Here is a 17,337-nt window from a genome sequence, read left to right on the forward strand (position 1 = left end):
CCTGTCCTGGCACCTGGGCTATTGTAAGTGACCCTGGTAATCTCACCCACTTAGCAGGGGCTAGGAAGGAAAATAAGCAGGGCAAGATAAAAATAAATTTGTAGAGTTGGTGTCAGCACGTACACTGTCCCACAGGGGCCACGTGTCGCAAGGAAAGAGCATAGGCTGGAGGGTTGTAAACCCAGATTGGAGTTCCAGCTCTCCTGTGTGCCGATCAGAGATTTTTTTTTTTTTAAGTTTATTTATTTATTTTGAGAGAGAGAGAGAGCACACGAGCAGCCGTGGAGCAGAGAGAAAGAGGGAGAGAGAGAGAGAATCCCAAGTAAGTTCTGCACTGTCAGCACACAGCCCGACAGGGTTAGAACTCACAAACTGCAAGGTCATGACTTGAGCTGAAAACCAGGAGTCCCATGCTCAACTGACCGAGCCACCCAGGTGTCCCTGGTCAGAGATTTTTGAACGACAGTTTTCTTACCTTGAATGATCGTGGGAGTCAGACACGACGGTATGCGAAAATCAGTGCTGTATGAACCCAAGTTTTTCTTTGAGGTGGTGAGTGTCCTGACCAAGAGCAGGTTCTTCTGCCGCCAGTAGGGAGCGTGGACGCCCTCCCTCCTCTGCCCCTGTACCTGTTGGCCTTACCTCTTCCCTGCTGCTCTCCTAGGGGCCTGACCTTGGGCAGGGAGAGCCCGCTGCGTACGCCTCTACTGAGGGCCAGAGACAGCAGAGGGCCAAGGGCAGAAGGCCTCGTACACCAAGAAAGGTCAAGGTCTCAGCTGAGGATTCAAGGGGTCTTGCTCCCTCTGAAACACGGAGCTCCAGCTGACCTGGGGCAGATAGGATGGAACCCAGAGGAGGGATCGGGATTAACTAATATCTGCAGGCAGCATGCACTTATGTATTTATGTGTTTATATTTATTTTATGAGAGAAACAGCGCGAATAGGGGAGGGGCAGAGAGAGGGAGAGAAAGAGAATCCCAAGCAGGCCCCGCGCTGCCAGCCTGGCCACCCAGGCGCCCCACTGGAGCCGGCTTCTATCACGCGCCCTCTGCCCTGTGTGGCTGTAGTTGGTTCTGATTTCTAGAAAACCGAAAGCCCAGCCTTCCTTACAACAGGGGCGATGGGGCTTAGAGGGAGCCCCTGCACGGAGACCTGAGAAAGCTGAACCTACACTTGGTCCCTTCACCCGTTAGCCCCGCCACCATCTGTAAGGCTCTTGACCCTTGTGGGCTCCTCGCTTCCCTCGTTTGTAAACTGAGAAAAATGGGAAAGTTCCGTGCAGCCTAAGCAAATCTAAGTTATAACTGATTCCTTTCTCAGCTGTTGTCTCGGTGGGATGTGGCTAATGACATAGCCCGGGAGAAGGCACAGGAGCCGCTTGATGACGGAGCTCAGTCTCACCTTTAAATTCTCGCCCCGGAGACAAATGGGGTGGTGACACCCAGGAGCCGCTGCCAGTCTGCCAGGTTACCCTTGGTGTCCTGACTCCAGAAGAGGACTTTTTTTTTTTTTTTTTTTTTTTTCATTTAGGACCTGCTTATTCAATGAAAAAGCATTGCATTAATTTTGCCCTCTTTTCTCAGTATCCAGCGAGCAGCATTGGTGGTTCTGGAAAATTACTATAAAGATTTCACCATCTATAACCCCAATCTCCTAACAGCCTCCAAATTCCGAGCAGCCAAGCACATGGCCGGGCTGAAAGTCTACAATGTAGATGGTACGTGCCTTGAAATGGTGTCTCTCATTGGTGGACCTAGGGAGCACAGTTTGGGCAACTCTTTAGCTTCAACCTTATGGTCCATCTGTTTGGTTCTCCCTCCCCTCAGTGTCCATCTCTATGGTACATTCTCAGTTCAGAACCATTTTTTTGCTTTGCTTTGCTTCTCTTTTTCCTTTTCTTTTCTTCCCCCTCCCTCCCTTTTCTTCCTTTCTTCCTTTTGTTCTTTCGTTCTCTCTCTCTCTCTCTCTCTCTCTCTCTCTCTCTTTCTGCAGGCAGACATGCTTTCAAAGGAATGTTGATTTACAGCCCACACATGTGGGAGGTTCATTCATTTTGGGATTTTCTGATTGAAAACAATAGTGATGTACGTTTCCTGCATCCTGCTCAGAAAGCCGCTTTTGAAATTTTGGATAAGCTACCCACAGACTCAGCTCCCTAGGTCCATGGAGTCCGTAACTTTCAGTAGTTCAGGCATCTGGTGAGATACTTACAGGGATTTCTCAATCCTGGCTAGGAGCTGGGGCTGAGTGGGTGGCCGGAGGCCAGAGGCCAGCCTGGGGACGTCAGAGCTGCATTTCAGAGCTATCAGATGGTTAAGTGCAAGAAACAGGACACAGTGTCATTTCTTGCTCAGTGCCTTGGGTCAGGGCAAGAGCTTTGCAGACCCTATAAGAGGATCATATTGTTAACAAGTCAAGTGATTTATGGATGGTGTCAATTTTTAGTGGTGATATCCTCCCCATTTTGGGGGGGGGGGAGGTGGTTTCATGAGATACGCACTCTGGTGGGATTCCCAGAGGGTTGGTAAATTTCACCTGCTCTGAAAACTTAGCATAAATTCCCACAAGTGAAACCAAGTTATTAACTAAGTAGTTGATACAGAAGAAAGCATGTGATCTGCCTTGTCCTTCGTCTGTGGGCAGCTGGGAACAGGGCCGCGAGTTCCAAGTCTGTATTAACAGATGGGCCATATTGCCAGACCTCAAGTCCTTTTTTTTTTTTTTTTTTTTTTTTTAATAAATACTGTGACCACTGTGATATTCCAACATGGCTTGCTGTCCTGTGCGTAATCCGTGTCTCCATGTCCCTTGGCTTTCTTTTATCTCTGTCCTCGTTCTCCCCGTTGCGTCTCATTCTCTCTCGTTGTCTTGTTGCCGAAACGTGATGTTCCACATACCCTTTGTGGCCAAACTGAAACTTTATGTAGCCAATGGTGAGTAACCTCTTCAGCGTACTCTGTGTGTTGTTTTTGGCCAACGTTTTAATCATCTCCTCCTGAGTTCTTTCTCCATTTCCACTGATCCCAGGGGGTTTGGGGGAGATTTCCTTCCCCCAGGGAGCGCACTGAATGTGAGTACAGGAGGTCCTGTCCACCCTCCTGGGAAGCTCCTTCTGAGATTTGTGTATGTGCGGGTAGGCGGGTAGATGGTACTGACAGTCCGGGGTACTGGCTTTCTGCTGTACTTTGCAGCCCCGTGGCATTAAAACCGTTCTTCCGCCTCCACTGTCCTTCCCCAAAGGCCCCAGTAACAATGCCACTGGTCAGTCCCGGGCCATGATTGCTGCTGCCGCTCGGCGCCGAGATTCCAGCCACAACGAGTTGTATTATGAAGAGGCTGAGCACGAGCGGCGGGTGAAGAAGCGGAGAGCAAGGTCTGTCGCCCCCCACCCCACCCCGACATAACCCCCTGTCATAGTAGACTTTTTATTTCTTTATTTTTGTACTGCCGGAATGAAATCTCCACGTGTAAACGTGACACGCTCAAGCCTTAGGAGTGTCTCCCGTCCCAGGGTTTCTCATACTTCGGCGCCCTCAGGAGGGCTTATTAAAACACGGATCTGAGGGTCCGGGCCCCACCTGCAAAAGTAACTGACTTACTATTCAGTGGGGCTGGAGTTGGGCCCAAGAATCTGCACGTCTTACAAATTCCCAGCTGATGCTGAAGCCGTTGGGCTGCGTGGCCCACGCTTTGAGGGGCCCCCCTCCTACACCCCCAGGCCCTTGTTGGTTTCCAAGTTCTGATCATGTGAACGGAAGCGGACAAAGTTGGTTTCCATCGTGGATGCTGGGCCCCTTCCCTCCTTTTCCCCCCGAGGCTGCTGGTGTGGGTGGCTGGATCAAGGGGGAGACAGCTCTGGTTCCTTGCAAGGCTGCTTCTGAACCGCCGGCCACCCCTCAGCATGTGCAGAGCCCTGTGTGTGGCCAGAGTTTGAGTAATCTTACAGCTCTTTTCCTGTAACCCTTCGTTGTGGAGATGGAAGGGTTGAAGCAAGGCCCCTGAGCTCGTTCGTGGCAGAATCGACTTGAGCGGTCATCCCCCCGTCCCAGGGCTCCTTCCTCTTCACCCCTCTGGCTCCCCTGCCTTCCTTTCTCCCTCTGTCCCCTCTCAGCCGTCTGGAGTGACAGCTAAGGAGGTGAGCCCTGGGTGAGCTGGCGGCAGGCCGGGACGCAGAGGTGGGCGGGGGCCCTTCCAGCCCCTTTAGCACCGCTCTGCTCTCAAGCCTGCAGCAGGCCCCGTCCTGATGACTTTCTGTTGCCCGCCAGGCTGGTGGTGGCCGTGGAGGAGGCCTTCATCCACATCCAGCGTCTCCAGGCCGAAGAGCAGCAGAAAGCCCCAGGGGAGGTGATGGACCCCCGGGAGGCCGCCCAGGCCATCTTCCCCTCCATGGCCCGGGCTCTGCAGAAATACCTGCGCACCACTCGACAGCAGCATTACCACAGCATGGAGAGCATCCTGCAGCACCTGGCCTTCTGCATCACCAACAGCATGACCCCCAAGGTGCCACCTGTCCCTGAGCCTGGGAGGTCCCGCTGTCGGGTGTGCCCGGGAGCGATATGGTCAAAGTCTTCTCTAAAGCACCGACTCGTGAGAATTCATGACTCCCACTTAACTTTGTATTATCTGGGTGCGATTGGTTTTTGTTAAATGGCCCTTTGACAGCCTCTAGGTTCACGCAGAGGAAGGACTTTGACTTAGAGACAGTATAGGCCGTAGTTAAAGGTACTCGGCGGGTTCTGGAACCGAGCAGACTCCTTCTAACCTTCCTCCTCCACCAACAAGCTGGTCACCTTGGGCAAACGCTTCGATGGCTCTGTGCCTCACTTTCCTGCTCTATCCATTGGGGCTAATGGTTAATACCTACCTCATCGGGCTGCTTTGGGAACTCAAAGAGCTCGTTCATATGAAGTGCTTAGAACAGTGCCCGTCGTATGGTAAGGACTGAGTAAATGACTGTTATTAGTGGAGGAAAGAATGCCAGCACTCTGTTAGGCGTTTTGGATGTCGTGGAGTTAGTTTTACTTGAATGGTGTTTTGAATTATGACATGAGCATACTTTCAGGGATATTGCAGGAAACGGCTATGCATCTCAGGGCTGTGGCCAAGGAAGCAGAATAGAGTAAATGACCTGTCACCAGACAGAGGGGAGCTCAGATCCCAGCTCCACCAGTTGATTGGTTGGTGACTTTGTAGAAGTCACTCTACATTTGTTTCCTCTTTTATAAAATGGGGACAGTGGCAGCATCTACCCGATAGGCCTGTTGTGTGAAAGTCATGTTAAATGTGGCAACACGACGTGTAAATCACAAGGTAGGGAGTGAATGAGCTTGGCATACAGTGCTCATGAAATGATTGGTGGCTTTTGTTCTAAGGGCCCGTGTACACGCATCGCCCTGTACGTGTACAACGTGTGGCTGTGTTGTCACTCATCAGTAGCAACCGTCAGGAAAGCAATACAGAGATATTCAGTGGGGGTCTGTAAGGTTTTCCATTTTCTTTGACTCACTAATTCCTCTCCTAGAAAAAGTATTCAGCGCAGTCACATACATATACAAATATACATGAAGGTGATTTTTGCAAAATAATCTGGAATAACTCCACGCCGGCCATCACTTAAAAATAGAACAGTGGCTTATACATCACGGTATGTCACCTGTTAAAAATAGAAGAATCTTTGTTAGAATATTAAGTTACAAAAAACGGAATGCAAGAAAGTACGAGTATGATACGTCTACACGTGCAAAGTGATAGCTGATACCATGTGGAACGGAAGCCGTTTTCCTTTTATTTGAGATGTCTTACTGTCCTGGTTGCTTTCGTTTTTGTTTAAACAATGTAGGGGCGCCTGGGTGGCGCAGTCGGTTAAGCGTCCGACTTCAGCCAGGTCACGATCTCGCGGTCCGTGAGTTCGAGCCCCGCGTCAGGCTATGGGCTGATGGCTCAGAGCCTGGAGCCTGTTTCCGATTCTGTGTCTCCCTCTCTCTCTGCCCCTCCCCCGTTCATGCTTTGTCTCTCTCTGTCCCAAAAATAAATAAACGTTGAAAAAAAAAAATTTAAACAATGTATACTTTTGGGGTGCCTGGGTGGCTTAGTGGGTTAAGCACCTGGCTTTGGCTCAGGGCATGATCTCATAGTTTCTGGGTTTGAGCCCCGCGTCGGGCTCTGTGCTGACAGCTCAGAGCCTGGAGCCTGCTTCGGATTCTGGGTCTCCCTCTCTCTCTCTCTCTCTCTCTCTCTCTCTGCCCCTCCCCCCCGCTCATGCTCCATATCTCTCTCTCTCTCTTTTTTTTTCTTTCAAAAATAAACATTTAAAACAAAAATGTATACTTTTTCTGAATTAAAACTCTTTCTTTGTGTAAAAATCCAGGCACTAAAGAAAAATATAATGTGCAAAGGGAACTTTCCATTCTACACCCTAAACTGTTCGTAGTGATAAGGAGTACGTATGTATGCTTCCAGAGGGGGTGTGTGTGTGTGTGTGTGTGTGTGTATGTATGTATGTGTGTGTGTGTGTGTGTGTGTGTCTGTCTGTCTAAAGTAGAAGTGGAAAAAAAAAAGCAAACCACAAATGGGAGCTTGTGCACACACATGCACACACACACACACACACACACACACACGCAGTTTGGAAACTTGCTTTTTTCATTTAAAACGATCCCTTGGCTGTTTTCCCATGTCAGTACCTTCCAGATCTCTGTCCTACAGATCTAACTCGTTCTCTTTAGCAGTTGCATCTTATTCCACTGAATAGCACGATTTGTTTAACCAGTGCTTACGATGCACATCTGGATTAAGATCTTTCACTAGTTTAAACCAGGGCTCAGCTGTTTTTGTTAATCGAGTTTTATTGGAACACAGCCACACCCTTTTATTTCCATATCGTCTATGGCTGCTTTCTCTCTACACAGACTGAGTTGACCAGTTGTGCCAGAGTGTGGCTTGTGAAGCTGAAAATATTTACGTTAGAGAAAATGTTGCCAACCCCTGGTCTAAACAGGGTTGCAGCAAATATCTTTTTTACATGTCTTTGTGCATCTGTGTAACTATTTCCGAAAGAGAAATTTCTGGTAGAGGAACAGCTAGATCAAAGGTACAGATCTTGCCAAATTGTCCTTCCTAGGCATGTTACTATTTTACACTTTTGCCTCTGAGATAGGATTGTTTATTTCTCCCACACAATTGACGTGTTGGGTGTTACCATTCTTTTTAATCACTGTCCACATAAGAGGAAAAAAATATTTTTCATTTTAATTCCTATTTCTTGAATTATTAATGTGGTAGAACATCTTTTTTACTATGTTAATTTTCTATTAATATTTATTCTATAAATTATTAATTTCATTTCTCTAATTGCTGAGTTATTTCTTTTTCTCATGATTCAAAAGAGCTGTTTCTTTTTTGTGAGAGAGAAAGAGAGAGGGGATGAGCAGGGGAGGGGCAGAGAGAGAAAGAATCTTAAAAAAATTTTTTTTAATGTTTATTTTTGAGAGAGAGACAGCATGAGTGGGGAAGGGGCAGAGAGAGAGGGAGACAGAGAATCTGAAGCAGGCATAGAATCTGAGCTGTCAGCCCAGAGCCCGACGCAGGACTCGAACTCACAAACCATGAGATCGTGACCTGAACCAAAGTCGGATGCTTCACCGACAGAGCCATCCAGGTGCTCAGAAGGAGAGAGAGAATCTTAAGCAGGGGCTCCATCTCAGAAACCGTAAGATCATGACCTGAGCCAAAATCAAGAGTCGGACGCTTAACCGACGAGGCCACCCAGGTGCCCCCGTAAGAGCTATTTTTATATTAGAAGGATGTTGAGGCATGGCTGTACTTCCCGCCTTAGAATATAAGCGTACAGATCAGAAATAATATACTTGGCAGCAGAGTGAGGTCGAGAAGGAAGGGGATGCACATAGAAACCATCCTGTGTCTAGGACCAGAGTGCTATATCCCCATATATCCTGTCTGAATTGCTGGCTCATTCTTCTCTTGCAGTTTAACCAGTGTATTTATTGATTTAATACACCGCTGAGCCGAATGTCACACGGGAGTCAGGCCAGTGATTATAAGCGCTTGGAGGAGGGTGTGTTCATGTGTCCAGAGGTTCAGGTGGTGGTCTGAGGAGATGTAAACGCCCAGGAGGAACAGTGCATGGGGACACCATTTGGGGCGGAACGGGGGCAGGGGGTGCTGTCCAAGAACTCCCAGGAGCTAAGGAGCTAAGCACTGTTGGAGCAGAAGGACAAGGACGTGGGCTCTGGCATCCCTCGGACTTGCCCTGTGCACATTGGTCCCACGGGAGATCACCATCGCTCACACCGGTTGGGTTTCCCTTGTGCCATGCTATGGTTGGAGGTAATCTTTTCATCCCCACAGCGGTCCTGTGAGTTAGGAGCTGTTACTCTCTCCACTTACAGGGAGGTTAAATGACTTGTCCACAGTCACACAACCTGTGAGTGGCACAGCATGCATTTTCAAGCGTGCAAGTATATCCTTTTATGTGTTAGGCTTACATTTCCCCGGTGTCCCTCGGGGCCAGCCCTTGCCCTGAGGAGCTGTCCGTGCAAGAGGAGGCAGGCCCAGCACAGGGACAAGTGGTGGCATGTGTGGTGGGGCCGAGCCTTGGCTGGGCTGGTGCCTCAACGATGGCTTCCGGGCAGATTCGGATGCCAGCCACCACCACCCCCACCCCGCCCCACCTCTGGTTGGAAGTTGGCAGAGGGGAATGAGGACGTCCAAGGAGGTTTCCCTACCCAACAAGGTCTCTGTTGTGAGGGTCTGATGGGAATACGGTGTGATAAGCTGGGTTCCATCTTGGTTTGCTGGGAAACATTTTCATCGGCACAGGATGAAGAGGTCCCTGGTGGCACTGCCGTGGGCGTGGGGTGATTCTTCCCTGATGGCCTTTCCCCTCTTTTCCAGGCCTTTCTGGAACGTTACCTCAGCGCAGGCCCCACCCTGCAGTATGACAAGGAGCGCTGGCTCTCGACGCAGTGGAGACTGGTCAGTGATGAGGCTGTCACTAACGGACTACGGGATGGAATCGTTTTCGTCCTCAAATGCTTGGACTTCAGCCTCGTGGTCAATGTGAAGAAAATTCCATTCATCGTACTCTCGGAAGAGTTCATAGACCCCAAATCTCACAAATTTGTCCTTCGCTTACAGTCTGAAACCTCAGTTTAAAAGTTTTATATTTGTGGCTTTATTACAAAAAAAGAATATATGAGATATATATATATATATATATATGTATACCAGAGGGGCATCCTTTTTTATTCTTCTTCATCGCTGACTGAAACTGGCAGATGATAGACCAGTGTCCTTTCACCATCCGCACTTTATTTGGAAGGAAGCAGGGGATGTCCACCCTGGAAAACAGTGACTGACGACGTCTGACTTCTGTGGATGGGACTTCTCTAGAAGCTGTTCCCTGGCGCTTCTGTGACAGCTGTAAACCAAAGCGGAGCTGGTGGCTCTCAGGAGCCTCACCTTACAGCATCTAGTCCCCGCCTCTCGTCCAGGACCACGCCCTCCTGTCACTTCTGGTCCACCCCCTGGTAGAGCTCCGGGGGGACACATCTTTATTCTGTTCGGGGAAACCAGACGCGACATGTCCACATATGTGTTTGTGTAAGTAAACGTCCAGCACCACATCACCCACGGGAGCCACGGGCCGTTCAGGAAACGCCTGCCTTCATCTTTGTTCTTTGTTGCCTTAAGTGCTGCAGAGAGAGGTCACGACAGAAAATGTGCTCTATCCGTTTACAGCTCTACGTGATTTTATGTTGTTTTCTCCCCAAGGAGAAAACCTGCCTGTCCTGTTTCTGACCCTGCTTCCCTCGAGTTGAGCAGGTAGACCTTTCCTGACCCCACGATTGCCCACCCATCTCCCTCCACCTGCCCTCCCCTGCACGCACCACACACCGGCCAGGGAAGGCTGCCGGGACCTGGCTCTTCACGCGGGCTCGCAGGCTTTGTGTGCCGCCTCCAGTGGGCCCCAGGGATTGTTTGCACAGGGAAGCGTAGAATGCCTAAGACAGGGCGAGCAAGCCTGCTAGGCTGTCCCTCCCAGGCTGCAGTGGGAGCCCCTCCCCTCCCGGTCCTCCTCCCGGCTGCTCATAGGGACCAGGCGGAAGACTGACACCGGGACTCAGGGACTGGCAGGTGCAGCTCGGAGCCTCTCATTTCCCGCGGAGATGAGTCCTCACCAAAGCTTCAGAGCCGGCTGCCCTGCCACGGGAGACCAAACAGTGCCTGGCGCAGTGACAGCTGCTGCTGTCCGCTCCCTGCTTTCTGACCACCATCACTGTGCAACTCGTCACCTCTGCCACTTAGCACCAGGGAAGGAGCTGCTTTGGCCCTGGTGCTGGAATTTCTTGTAGTTATTGGGAAAGTGGGGAGAGGGATTGGGTAAACGGCCTAGCTTGGGAGAAGGAAAGGGAGGGAGCCAGTCTTAGGATCCCGAGCCATTCATCTGTGATCGGTTTCTGAAATGCCGCTGGTTTCAGTGGGCTCACCCCTGGCCAGAGGGAGCAGCCGTGGCTTGGGGGTGGGGGTTGTGGCAAGCTGACCCGGCGGAGGCCTGCTGTAAGGGAGCCCCTGTCTGTGCCTCCGTCTGCCTTCCTGTATCATGGCAAACCTTTACAAAGTATTTGGTCTTGCTTTTCCCAGGAAGTTGGGGGTATTCAATCACCTCGCTTTAGAAAAGGAGAACGCTGTCGGAATGTTCTCTGTGTGTGTGTTGGCACGTACCCTTACTGGGCTGTGCGTTCCAAAAGTGGTGCAGTATTTGTGTATCATTTTTGAAAATCACAATTGGCTTTGGATATTGGTAACGCACCTGTACCTGAAAAAGTAAACAGCATTCTCAAATCAACAGCCTTCCGCTCAAAAAGACAAGTGTTGGAAAAGCAGAAAGGAGACACCAGTCAGTGTGGCCTCGAGCCAGGATGTGCTGTGTCACTACATGGTTCTGTTTATGAAAAACACATACCATGTAACCATGGTGCTTTTTTCCTAGCTGTTGCCTTTAGGTCCTTTCAAACTGGACATTCCTTATGATATCTTTCTCAGGAAATCTATTTTGGGAGATGGGGCAAGGAAAGGTGTAAGTGGATGAGACTTTGGCTGTGCAGCAGTTCTAATGTCCCAGGCTAAGGGTGTCAGAGGCTTCTGTATCAGGGAGGGACACAGCGGCTGGAGACGCCGTAAGTCCGTAGAGTTCATATACAGGACACGTAGTTCGTAATGACACTGTTCATCAACGTTCTAAAATACTGTGCCTCCGACCCGATCTTAAGTCCCCAGCCCAGGAGTTACGTTGGCGTCACTGCCTTGGTGCATGTATTCCCAGCAGGGTGAAAAAGGGTTTAAATTAAGGAATTTGTTTTCTCTCTCCCCTCCCCCCATCCTCCCTCCCCCCAGTCTTTGCATAGGAGAATGTCAGCCTTTCTGAAATTATTGTTTCGGTTTTAAATTGGATATCGATTCTTGACACTGGCTTCGTATTGAGTCCCCTTTGAAAGAAGAACAAAATAAAATGCAGGATCTTTGGGTAAAGCCTTTGCACTTTCAAAACCTTAATAACTCGAGTTGCTGGTGCAGTGGGAACATTGTAAGTGACATTAAAGAGATTGAAGGTTTCAGAAAGCTGCGTCACACAATCGAAAACGATGCATTTTCATTTCAGTCCATGGAACCAATAGGCTATTCTTTTTAAAAGAGGGTAAACTGCCTGAGGGCTAGTAAAATATAGGAGACTTCACATTAGAGGAGTCAGGATTTCATTTGCCTTAAATGTTTATAGATTTTCTGTAACTTTCAGCCTAAGGTATTAAAACATGAATGTTCAATGTGAGGAGTAGAGGACCCGGATGAGGAGTGCGTGCCTGAGATCACTCTGCTCCCTGCTGCTGTTTTAACCAGTGGGTAATTGTTGTTCTTCGGTGCCTACTTCTGATGGTGATTATAATTTTCAATCGTCCACGAACTGCATGTTACAGTTAAAAAGTCTGCATTCCTAGAGGGGGAAGGAACTCTAAGGCTTTGTGGTTTATTCATCCTCTGCGTTATCGGTTAAGTCAGAAGCCAGAATACTTAATGCTGGAGTTCACAAAGCCCTTGAGAAAATGCTTGGCCAGGTTTTTGCCTGGCTCTCATCGTCTTCCCTCTCTGTCCTTCCCTTTCACATCTACGGCCAGGAGAAACTCTGTGCAGAGGCGGGTGGAGGTAGGTGGCCCTGGGGGGGTGGGGGGGTGGGGAGGTGTGTGTGTGTGTGTGTGTGTGTGTGTGTGTGTGTGTGCACATGCACACATGCAGCATTGTGGCTCATTGCTAGAGTTCAAGCGCCTTTTCAGTGTGTGGGGGGGTGATGAGATGAGGTGTCCCTCTCCCCTCTCACCCTACTCATGGCTCCCCTTCATTTTGCGTGCATGTGTTTAGATACGGCTGTATCTCTGTGGCAAGTCCTCTGTCGAGATGGCAGGAATTAATTACCCTGACTCTCCTCACCCCCACCCCCGGCGCCTGGGGAAGTGAGTGTTAAGTCACTCCACAAAACCAAGAGAATCGGGCCCTTGGTTCACACGCCCTCTGGCTGGGCTCTGTGATGTAGCATTCCCTAAATGGGGATGCACACTTGTTTGTGGGTATGTGTTTCCATATCTGTGTGCATTTCTCTTGAGGGTAATTTACGAGACAGGCGGCGTCTGGTTTATATGTTAGCCATCTGAACATTTGTGTTGTCTATAGATGGGTTAGTTCTGTCAGCGGGTAATTGATGCGTGTGTTTGTATGGATGAGTGTCTTGAGGGTGTCTGTGTTTCCCCCATACCCTATGGTGGAGAGAGTTCCTAACAGCACCCAATCCTTCGGAAGGCTTCTCTAAAGTCCGTTATTTCTCCCTTGGCTCCTATATTCCTTTCCATCAGTTATACTGGCTTCTCCCCAGGAGTAAATGGCTTTAGCATAGAAGTGTCTTCTGGAAATTTTGGTGTCCTGCAGACAATCCATTAGACTCTCTCCTGCCTCAGGACCCTATGACCTGAAAACAGTAAGAAGCAGAGAAAGAAAGGTCAAGCTTTCTGATAATCACTGCTCCAAGTTCACTACCTTGGAAGCCTTATTCTATGTTTCTGAATATAACTTAAAAACTGAGCTTCATAAAAAAAGATAAGACTGATTACTAAAAGTAGCACAGAAATGTTAACATAATATTTAAATAGTCCAGCAGCGATCCTGCGATTGTAAAGTGATGTAAGTATTTCTGGGTAGTGTTTATGCTTTATGGATCTTGTTACAAAAAAAAAAAAATAATAAATCACTACTGTGAATTTACTATGAAACCTTGTGATCACATTCCATCGTTAATAAAATATGAGTCGTTCTTAAGCCCATAGCACAGTTCTTAAATGGTATTCAGGGCAGTAGTGAATCAAGGTAATTTAGACACTACATTGAAGTTGCCGTATTGCACTTTAACCAAGTTGATGCCTAGAAAATTAGATTTCAGGTCATGTTTTTGACAAAACATATTTTGGTCAGACAAGGAAGAGAAGGGTGCCGACACTGTGTCTCAGGTATCACATCAGGTGCTGTTCTAGAACGGGAACTCCTTGGAGGCAGGTTTATCTCAGTTTAACAGGTGGGAAGGAGGACAATCAGGGAGGGAGGGACCAGTCTCAGGTCTCATGGCTAGTGAATGGGATTTCAAATCTAATGTCTGATTCCAGCCCCTCGCTCTCTGTACCTCGAGGTGTGATCTAAATGATCTGGCATCTGGGAATGTGGAGGAGGGACCTGAGGACACTTGACCTTGAATCTGAACCTGGGGGTGAGGGTTCCTTGGAGGTGGTGGAATCCCTTCGATTCTTTCACTTTGCACCGGAGCTGTGGCCCCAGGGGGAACCTCTCTATGGTGCTGGCATGTTTCTTGCGATTTCTAATTGAAAGAATTTGAGAATGCCCCACCCCCAGGAAAACCAGCACGACCAAGGTGCTGTTGTTCTGGCAGCCACCCTTTGCTTTTGCCCCTCTGGCCCTCTGCCTCCATCCTGCTGGCTTGGGCAGGTGGGCAGTGGGGGACCAGGCTTCTTCCTGAGCTGAGGAAGCTTCTCGCTGGTGCTCTGCTTCACCTGGTTAGGGTGGGAGAAAGACCACCCACAGGCCCCGCCTCAGGAGCTCTGGAACTGGGGGTCCCTGGCCTCCCCATGACATCGGTGCTCTCAGCAAGCACTTTGCACCCCACCCTTTTTCCCCACAGTTGCCCTCAACAGTTTTAACAGAACTGATGAAACAGAACTCTGGAAACGCAGTTTTCCTCTCTTCCGATGCCTTTAAGTTTTGTTCCTTGGAGTACAGACTACCTTTTTCTCTCCTGCTGTTTGCTTTCCGTAAAGGACGGGAAAACGAAGATGGGGCTCTCATTTCTCAGCATGGCTGGTCCTTAGGGATTGGCACAGATTTCCAAAGGGTAGAAAAGAAACTGTAAAACTGCTAAATAAAATAGAATTTGGGGACTCTGTGAGTCTCCCTTGCCAGGCCTTGTCCCATTTTTATTTAGATAATCCAGTTTGCTTTGTTTCACCTGTAAAATAAATCTCTTTTAATGGGTTGTTTTAGAGTTTCCCCGATACAACAACAGATCTCTAACAGCCGAAGCATTAAGTGAAAGGTTACTTCCAATATGGCACTAAGGATCTACAATTACGAAGTCTCGCAGCTTGAAAACACCAGTGGTTTGACTTAGGGGAATAAAAACACTCTTACCTTGAGCCTGGGAGGGGTGGGGTGCAGTGGGACAAATGTGATAAATGCCAAGGCTTTGGTCTTCAGAGTGTCTTTGGCACTTCTTTTGGCACTGAAATAAGTTTTGCATACAGATATTTGAATGTACAGTTGTCTGGTTTTGTGTTTGCTTATATTTATCGGAGTTTGCCCATGTAACATGAGCTTTCATTCTAAAGGAGCTGGTCATTTAGGAGTCATTAAGCCCCCCAAAAGCCCAAAGCCTAGGAAAGCTTCATCTCTGAGGACCAGAGACTGTCACTCAGGGAATTAGTGATGGGACCCAGGCATGGGATCTGTGGGTGACAAGTCTAGTTTGACTCATGTCATAGGGAATTCATATCGTTGCACACTGTCACCATTGCAGGGGCCAGGTAGGAAGAGGTGCCCCTCCGTTATAGAAACAATGGAATATTCGCTTCATGTGGTTCATCATTCTTCAAGAAAAATGATCGTAAAATTCGAACTCTGGTGGTAATTCCTTATTTTTATAATGAATTTGCTGTAGGGTTTAGTTAAATAGCAAACTTCCCTGAGATCCCTAAATTATGACATTACCCAAACTTGATGTCCAAGCAGTCGTCTGTGAGTACAACTGTTGTGTAGAGTACACGACACTAGCCAGAATGAGAACGGCTGGGTCCTGACTCATGGGGGTGGTGAACATCACTCACCTGGTGAATGACCACTTACTCAACAAAGACTCTAGAGAGAAGGCCAGCAGGGCCGAGTCAGGTCTTCAGAGAAGTTCATTTGCCAACAAATTGCTTTTGTATTGAAAGAAATTTTCACTTGTGTATCTACAACCCGGAAGATTCCATGACAAAACCATCTGTCTCTGTCTGAGGGAGCCAGAATGGTTTGTGCAAAAACGGGGCTGGGGGACTTTGCGTTCTTTCTTGGTAGTTGATACTGTGCTTTTTGTAACCGGGAGGGGCAGTTTTGCTAATCAGTCTCTGCTCCCGTCACCACGTATGTATGAGAACTTCTGAATAGGCTCTGATGAGGCCTTTCGAACATCTAAATGAATGGATCAACCAGCAGTCATCCACACGAGGACACTTACACACATGCACAAGGTGTGTCCTAGGAGATGTCTTCTCATTGTGACATCTATCAGTACCAATGTTAGTGTTTACAGCTGACACGGCGTACCTGGCAGCCAAGTCATTTGGTCCCCTTTTGGGTCCCACCCCCAATCCCAATTAACTGTTAAAACATTTTACATGTTGCATTTTTTTATACTGTAAAACTTGAAAAATAAACTGAACTCCCAAATTATATTTGGCTTCTTTTTTTCATGTGATTATTTCAATCTAAAAAGTTGTTTGGGGTTTTTCTTTTTTTTTTCTTTTTTTAGGGAACATTTGCGCTCTTGTATGATTTTGATACCCTCTTAAAAACACGTCAAGGTTCTGTGAAAACCAAGACAATTATAATGATAGATTGAATGAAATGTGGATTGCCACTGTAATGAAAACTATCTGTTGTGATCATTTTATGCTCAAGAGAATGTTTTAAAATGAATAGATAACACTAAAATCGTAGGCTCTAAAAATGAAGATCAAATGGGCCTTTTGAATAAATCAAGTGAAAAAAGATCCTGGAGTTAAGTAGGGAGGAAGAAAAGTGTCAGACCCTGGATTTGTTGGTAAATATTGGATTGTTTTGGTGAGTGGTTTGGTAATTCAATGTTAATTATTGAGGGATTTCAGATAGGTAGGTCTATTTAAAAGGAACTTGATTATTTTCCAAAGAAATGTTGGAACTTGCCTTCTGCTATACTCAGCTACTTTTTACCTGGATAGAATGCTGATAGCACACAATCAAATTCTCACCTGTTGCATGGACAGGGGTCAGAGAAATCAATTGATTTGAAGATATTCACTGTATAGATTATTGACAAATTCTGTTTCTCTGGGCCATCGGCCAAGACATGCATACTTTATATCTGCACAAGCAAACCCTGCTGGAGAAAAGATTAAAGTTGCCTGCAGACATAAACCGAAGAGTCCTCTCTTTTTCATTCACTACCCATTCTACTGCTATGGCATTTTGGAAGAGTTTTGAGAATATCAGATGATAAACTATCAGATTACGGAAGTGGAGTGAGAGATACCAGAATGGCACCAGTTAAGTCACTGCCTGCACGCCCAGTGCCGGAGACCGGGCTCACCAGCAGTGGCGTGACATGGGCATTGTCCCTGTTTCCGGAGAGACTTGGCAGTTCCCTGCTAGTGTCAACGTGTCACGCAAGCATCTTCCGGTTATACAGGCTAAGGTTGACCTGGAAAAACAAAAACTGCACTTGACTTTTGGGTATGTTCTCTGTATTTACAGTTGAATGTGTTACTGAGGTTCTGAGAATTTGTACTATTTCAGACAAGATGATGATGCATTTGTAGGACTGACACAAGCCTCTTTAAACATTTTCCTTTTCTAGCTTTTTGCTCAGCGCTCCCATCTCACCCACTCATTTCTGCCTTCTGTGATCCGCATGTGTGAACAAGCGTCAAAGGGCCGTTGATTGAATACTTGAGCGAATGAGTGAATGAGAACAC

At 47.8% G+C, this 17,337-nt stretch overlaps 1 protein-coding gene across 1 annotated transcript in view; it reads left to right on the forward strand.

Annotated features, from left to right (window-relative positions):
• Window positions 1–16,056, forward strand: part of VANGL1 (VANGL planar cell polarity protein 1) — a 55,230-nt gene extending 39,174 nt beyond the window's left edge. Inside the window, exons 5-8 of the mRNA XM_045478766.1 lie at window positions 1,585–1,718; window positions 3,242–3,374; window positions 4,267–4,501; window positions 8,915–16,056. Coding sequence (XP_045334722.1) covers window positions 1,585–1,718; window positions 3,242–3,374; window positions 4,267–4,501; window positions 8,915–9,175 — 763 coding nt within the window. The 3' untranslated portion in view covers window positions 9,176–16,056. The remainder of the gene's footprint in view (window positions 1–1,584; window positions 1,719–3,241; window positions 3,375–4,266; window positions 4,502–8,914) is intronic.
• The last annotated feature ends 1,281 nt before the right edge of the window (window positions 16,057–17,337 follow it).

The sequence above is a fragment of the Leopardus geoffroyi genome, chromosome C1 (genome assembly GCF_018350155.1).
Source record: "Leopardus geoffroyi isolate Oge1 chromosome C1, O.geoffroyi_Oge1_pat1.0, whole genome shotgun sequence".
NCBI classification, from domain to species: domain Eukaryota; kingdom Metazoa; phylum Chordata; class Mammalia; order Carnivora; family Felidae; genus Leopardus; species Leopardus geoffroyi.